The 6,424-nt window shown below is 40.9% G+C and overlaps 1 protein-coding gene across 1 annotated transcript; it reads left to right on the forward strand.

The window, feature by feature from the left end:
- The first annotated feature begins 411 nt into the window (after positions 1-411).
- On the forward strand, positions 412-3,077 carry LOC122005061 (abscisic acid receptor PYL3-like). Its single transcript, XM_042559967.1, has 3 exons — positions 412-776; positions 1,168-1,383; positions 2,394-3,077. Exons 1-3 carry the CDS (start codon positions 594-596, stop codon positions 2,607-2,609), a joined length of 615 nt encoding a protein of 204 aa, XP_042415901.1. The 5' UTR covers positions 412-593; the 3' UTR covers positions 2,610-3,077.
- The last annotated feature ends 3,347 nt before the right edge of the window (positions 3,078-6,424 follow it).

Raw genomic sequence — 6,424 nt, forward strand, 5'->3', positions numbered from 1 at the left:
ACGCAGCCGGATGGCTCTTCCATTCGTCGAAGGGACGAAATCCAACTAACACATGAGCATTAAGAAAATAGGAATGAGTCCACTCGTTTCGTTTACCTGTACTGCAGTTGGTTTCCATTTCGGGGGCCCGCGTTTGCAGCGTGGTATATGTAACGACAAATGCGTAAAAGAATGGCTGTCCGTCATGAACATGTAGACACGGTGTTAGGAATTATTTACTTTTATGCCACCACCGACACGACGAGTTTATTGGCTCGCCAAGACGCCGGCAGCATCAGATGAGCTTACTATTTGCTAGTTCTTGTGGGTTCCACTACAAAGTGGCTCTGTTGGCAATTACATAAATAATTTAAAGTCCAGGGGCATTTATGTCCTTGGGATAGGCGGAGGGAGAGAAAGGGATTGGTTAAGAGAAAGGTCAAAGCAAACGAACAAATAGAATAACATCCAATCGCAAAGCGAGGCGGAGAGTGGAACGAGGCCACACAACGAACGCCGATCAATTTGGGAACGATCTAGCGGGAGGTCGTAGGAGTTTGAGGCTTGAGGTACCTTGATTTTCCTTCGCCTCGAGGAATATCGCAAGGGCAAACATGGTCGGAAGAAGCGAAAGCAGCGTAAGGAAGTATTGGCGTCTCGCCGACGAGATGAACCCGCCGGGGGTTGGATCCAGGGATATGGAGGCGGAGTACATCCGTAGATTCCACCGCTACGATCCCAAGGGAAACCAGTGCAGCTCGTCGGTGCTCAAGCACATCAAAGCCCCCGTCCATCTCGTACCATCTCTTTCTCGCTTTTATTCTTTTTTTTCCTTTTTCAGAAATTACTGGGTTGTTAGGTACCCTGTTTTTTATTTCTTTTCGGTTTAGTGTTTGAATATAGTACTTTTGGATTAATGGCCAGCCGTACTAGGAAACGGGACTGTTTTTATTCCCTTTTACTCTCTAAAAACAAGATTTTGAGAACATACTTTTCAGCTATCAAGAAACTGTTTTGCATCTTCTTTGGGTTGAAGTCAAAAATTTGTTCTTAGTTTTCTAAAGATTGAACGGTTAACCCTCCTTTCGTTAACCGTAGATGGATAATAGATGCTACTATTTTGAAATTTTCTACTTGAACTACTAGATCAGCGTGTGTGATTTTGTTATTGTGGAGTCGTTTTGTTAGGTTTGGTCTTTGGTGAGGCGATTTGATCAGCCGCAGCGGTACAAGCCCTTTGTGAGCAGATGCATGATGCAAGGGGATTTTGCAGTGGGATGCTTGAGAGAAGTTAACATCAAGTCGGGGCTCCCTGCTACTACCAGCACTGAAAGGCTTGAACAGCTTGATGACAACGAACGTATCCTGAGCATCAAGATTGTTGGAGGGGACCATAAGCTACAGGTCATTTTGCCCCTCTAGCCTTCATCTACTTTTTTTCTTTCCGCCTGGTTACTTGTTATTGCAGTATTCAAAGTTGCATAGATGTTGAGACTAGTAGTCTTCCTGAAAACTTCTTGTTAGTGTAAAATTTAGATATGTCTAATTCTATTAGCACTGTGTTTTTTTTTTTTCCTTTCAAGGTTAAAAAAATGCATGTCCGAAAATGGTATATGACGCTGGACTTTTGATCATAATAGAATACATTATAATTTTAACATATAGGCATGCTTTCTACGAAGAAAAGAAAATAGTGCATCAGAAAATCTATTTCTTTTGACAGAAAAGTTTATGGGAAGAAAAAGATGAAGATCACTTTTTCTATTTTAAGTATGTATTGCTTACATTTAGATTTTGCCAAAGAATTCACTTGGAGCTCAAATCTGACTTTAAAAAGTTTTTTAATTTATTTTTTATGTATTTCTTCTATGATTTTTTTCTCTAATCTTTTTCTTTCCCTTGCTTTATCATAGGAAACAAGGACATAAGGAAACACATCTAAATCAGTATTCAACAATATAAACTTTTTTTAGTCACGAGTATCAAGTGTCTTCACATTATTCCTCATAAGTGTTGTTCATTGTTAATTTTTTCTACCGACCTTCCAAATGAACAAGTGATGGATACTTGCTATTAATTTGTTGAGAATTGCTGTTTTGAAGATACCATTTTTTATGCAAATTTAGTGACACTAGTGTGGCTGCTGGCAACATTAGGCTAATGCTAAGGCACAGATTGACTACAAATAAGGCATCATGGATTTTTGGTTTCGTGTTAATATCAACTTTATTTATTTTTTTTTTATGGAAATGCTGAGAAGTTTGCTTTCTTTTATCTACCGGATGATAATATGTTAGTCATTTTAAACGCTACCTATTAAATCTTTAAGATGAACTTATTTTGAGCTTAATGTTCCTCAGGTTTGCTATAACCTAACTGCATCTGTGCTCATGAATCTTTAATTGTTTCTTCAGAACTACTCATCTGTATTAACTGCACACCCTGAGATTATTGATGGGAGACCATGGACATTGGTGATAGAGTCATTTATTGTCGATGTGCCTGAAGGGAACACCAGGGATGATACTTGCTTTTTTGTTGAGTCTCTTATCAAGTGCAACATCAAATCATTAGCTGCGATATCAGAGAGTTTGGCTGTTCAAGATCTGACAGAGACCATTGACATCTAGGGAAGTCACAAAGCTACAGGAGAATTTGCATAGCTTCAAGTCGTCAAGGTTATTGATATACTTCAATAGTCTCTGTTACCCCTATATCCTGTGTCTGCTAGATCCCTTACCCTCTTTACAAATTGGTAAGCTCAAGGATCACATCCATTCTCATTGACATCAGAAGCTTTTGCCACTGTTTTGAGCTTATCTAGTTGGATTTCCTGAATTTGTTACTGGTAAGCTATGCGGAAGTATTTCCTTGTACTCCTTGTGAAGGCAGAAATATTACTGCATCTAAGCCAAAGCCGAACAGTGGCAGGAAAACTTAAAGGATATTATCTTTTCCCATTGGATTGGAACGTTGGTGTATTTTTGAGTCTAATTATGTTAACATCCATTTTGGTGAGGAAACGGAGAGCGACTGTGTTCCTCTAATCGACTTAACTGAACATCTAATAACAATTATTTTCTGTGGCTATTTGTTAATTTTGTTTCTCAGTGAATTTGCAGATTGATTAGGCTCTATTTCATGGCATGTCCGTGCCTGTGGTCGTCTATAGGCCGTAGGAACAATCAGTGATTCGAGTGGATCAGAGTTGAGATGATTGGTGTTAGTTGGATATCCAAACAGGTTGTCTTGGATATTTTATGCATTTTGGATGTTGCATCTTTTGCATTCCTTTTTTTCAAACATTTGAAAAATGTTTGCTTTATCGTTTGGTGCTGAGACAAATATGCATATATCTAAAGTTTAGTTAATTGATTCTACTAGCAGAAAAGTCGACTTGAAGGTCCAACTCCAAGGAAAAAGATGTTGTTTGAGAGTGCTCTAGATGGATTGTGATATTGATAAAGGGTTTAAAGTTAAATTATATTATGATTAAATCAGGTTGACTAAGTGTGTAGGTATCTTAATCAGAAAGTCTTAGTAGATCAAGCTGACTAGATACTAAACAAGGGAAAATCCTAGTAGGTCAGCTAGACTGGATACTAGGTAGAAGACTTGGCAACTCGAGTACACCAAGCGAGAAGTCTAGTCGGGATACTAGGCAAGGTAAAAATCCTAGTGAATATTAAGCAAAGGCAAAAATCCTAGTAGATCAAATTGACTAGATACTAAACAAGAGAAAATCCTAGTAGGTCAGCTGACTGGATACTAGGCAGAAGACTTGGCAACTCGAGTACACCAAGCGAGAAGTCTAGCAGATTTGAAGGATTGGACGTCTACCAGGTCGATGGATCTGGAGGACCAAACATTGAGAGAAAGTCTTGGGGGTCGGAAGATCAGATGTCGAGCAGGAAGCCCAAATAGATTTGGAGGACCAAATATTTGGCAAGTTAGGTAAACTCTTATGAGAGAAGTAGGTGAGGATGTGTTCCATTGAAGGTAACAGTAGGCGTCGATCTAACCTAGAGTTTCACTCGAAATTCGAAAGTCAGTATCAGATAGTCCCGACACTGTCACAATTATGTCATCTTTTATATTATGCTTGTGTGCTAACTCTGTGATGCAGGTAGCCAAAGCAAACTATCTAGATGAAGATCCAAACGCTTGGAGAAGAATCCAAGGCACCCCAGGTTGTTTGGAGGCATCTAGAACCTAGGCACCTTGGGTTGTTTGGAGGCGCCTGGAGCCTGGCGCCCTAGGCTATTTTGAGGAGCTTGGAATCCAGACACCTTAAGTCATTCATGTTGGATCGTGAAACGTCGATAGAGGGGGGGGTGAATATCGATTCGAAAAACAACGTTAATAAGAGTTAAGCGCAGCGGAATAAAAACTTAGACAAATGAACACGGTGTTTTTACTTCGTTCGGAGCCTGTGACGACTCCTACTCGAAGGCCCGTACTCCGTGAGTACTTTCGTTGGGCAATCACTATCAATTCGAATATTACAGAGTTAAGTACAAGAATTGACAGATAAAGAAAATACCGACAATAGAATTAAAACAAAACCAGCACTGAGTCGGAGAGCTTTTCGTGGCGTCGCAAGAGCACAGAGCAGCAGATCTTGGATTCTAAGTTCATATCGAAGCTCTACCCTTGCCCCTTCTTTTATATGAAGCTCAGGGCGCCCCGGATCCCTTCCAGGCGCCCTGGTGAGACGTGGCAGGTCTAACCAGTGAGCTCCACGTGGCGACGCGCAATCGAGATAAAACTTGCCTCCCGGGCGCCCGGATCCCCTCCAGGCGCCCAGACCACCTTTCTCCATAACAGGTCCTTCTCCTGCAAGACAAGGTTAGTCCGAGGCAAGTATAATAAATTTCTTGCAAAACAAAGTGTTAGCACAGTTCATGAGTTTGACATGAAAAAGTATGACTTAGATTCCGTCTTTCCGAGACCGGAATCTAGTCACGATCTCGACTTAGATATCCGAAATGAATCTAACCCGGATCGACGCCTAATGTTCCCTTCCCGGGAACGCGTCCTCACAGTCACTCCCTTCCAGTGACTTACCTTTACTCACCTGCCAGACGTCCGGTCAGCCCTTCGACCCGTCTGGACTTCTCGCCAGCTATCCGGTCAGCCCATCGACCTAGCTGGACTTCTCGCCAAGCGTCCGGTCAGCCCGTCGACCCACTTGGACTTCTCGCCAGCTATCCGGTCAGCCCGTCGACCTAGCTGGGCTTCGTGCCAGACATCCGATCAGCCCGTCGACCTGTCTGGACTTCTCCTGCACACTCGATCAGAGTGTTAGACAACAACAGACTAACTTAACCTGATTTGTCATTCATCAAAACCTTGGTTAAATTGATAATGCTAACCGCACCAACAATTCCAAGCACCTGACCAGGAAGTTTATCTCAAGATGGTAACGCACGATTGCACCGAATCGGATGAGACTCACTTGATGCACCCTAGGTCATTTGAGGCACCTCGGATGTCCTATAAAAATAGTGTTCAACTAGCAGCTCAAAACAACACTTTTCTATGCTTAAAAGATCTTTGTGCTGCTCCAAAACTCTGCCGAAGTGCTGCTCCAACAATGACAATCAAGCTTTGATTCCTTTTGTTGTCGGTATTTTTATTGTTGTCTTTAATTGTGCTACATATTTGAATTCTTTTATTTATCAAATACTTAATGGATTCCCCAATAAAAGTGATTAACGATCGCCAGCCTTGGACTAATAGCACGAGCTGTGAACCAAATAAAAAAAGAAACGGTGTTAACATTGTGCTCATGTTTATTTCATTTCCGCTGTAGACTTTTTGAAAATCGTTAAAAAGCAACAGTGCTATTCACCCTCCTCCCTAACACTCTATTCAATCCTACAATTAGTATCAGAGTAGGGGTGCTTTGAATGTGCAACCATAGTTCGAGCAAAATTTATTCTTATGCCTTTTCGGTTTTTCATTTTCAATTTTTTTGTCATAAGTCAGAAGAATTTGTACAATTACCTCTTCTAACAAATCTTTCAGTTTATTTTAATTGTTTGAAATTAGTACAATACCACTAGAGCTTATTTTTGTTGTTCTTATTTCTTTACTCTTGTATTACTAATCCAATACAAAGTCTTGGCACATTTCTCTTGTTAATTTTTCATGTGTGCAAGATTTATTTTGATGGCCCATCAAGAAGGGTACAGTGGAATACCACTTGATCCAAGTGGAGATGTGGATCATAATCTAAACAGGATTCACACTTCCCACCATTGAAGGAGTATCACTCACCTGTGACAAATGGGACAACGCCACTAAGACACAAATTGAGACCGATGCTAAGGCAACTCACACTCTTCAATGCAGCCTGACCAAAGAAGAGTTGAATCAAGTTGAACTCTTCAAAAGCACCAAAGATCTATGGGAGAAGTTGATCGAGCTACACAAAGGGACC

The sequence above is a fragment of the Zingiber officinale genome, chromosome 7B, assembly GCF_018446385.1.
Source record: "Zingiber officinale cultivar Zhangliang chromosome 7B, Zo_v1.1, whole genome shotgun sequence".
Lineage (NCBI taxonomy): Eukaryota > Viridiplantae > Streptophyta > Magnoliopsida > Zingiberales > Zingiberaceae > Zingiber > Zingiber officinale.

Bases quoted from the DNA above. Each gene is read 5' to 3' on its own strand.
- LOC122005061 (XM_042559967.1), top strand. From the start codon at position 594: ATGGTCGGAAGAAGCGAAAGCAGCGTAAGGAAGTATTGGCGTCTCGCC. The intron at 777-1,167 runs GTACCATCTCTT...TCGTTTTGTTAG, and splicing joins TCAAAGCCCCCGTCCATCTC to GTTTGGTCTTTGGTGAGGCG. The intron at 1,384-2,393 runs GTCATTTTGCCC...TTGTTTCTTCAG, and splicing joins GAGGGGACCATAAGCTACAG to AACTACTCATCTGTATTAAC.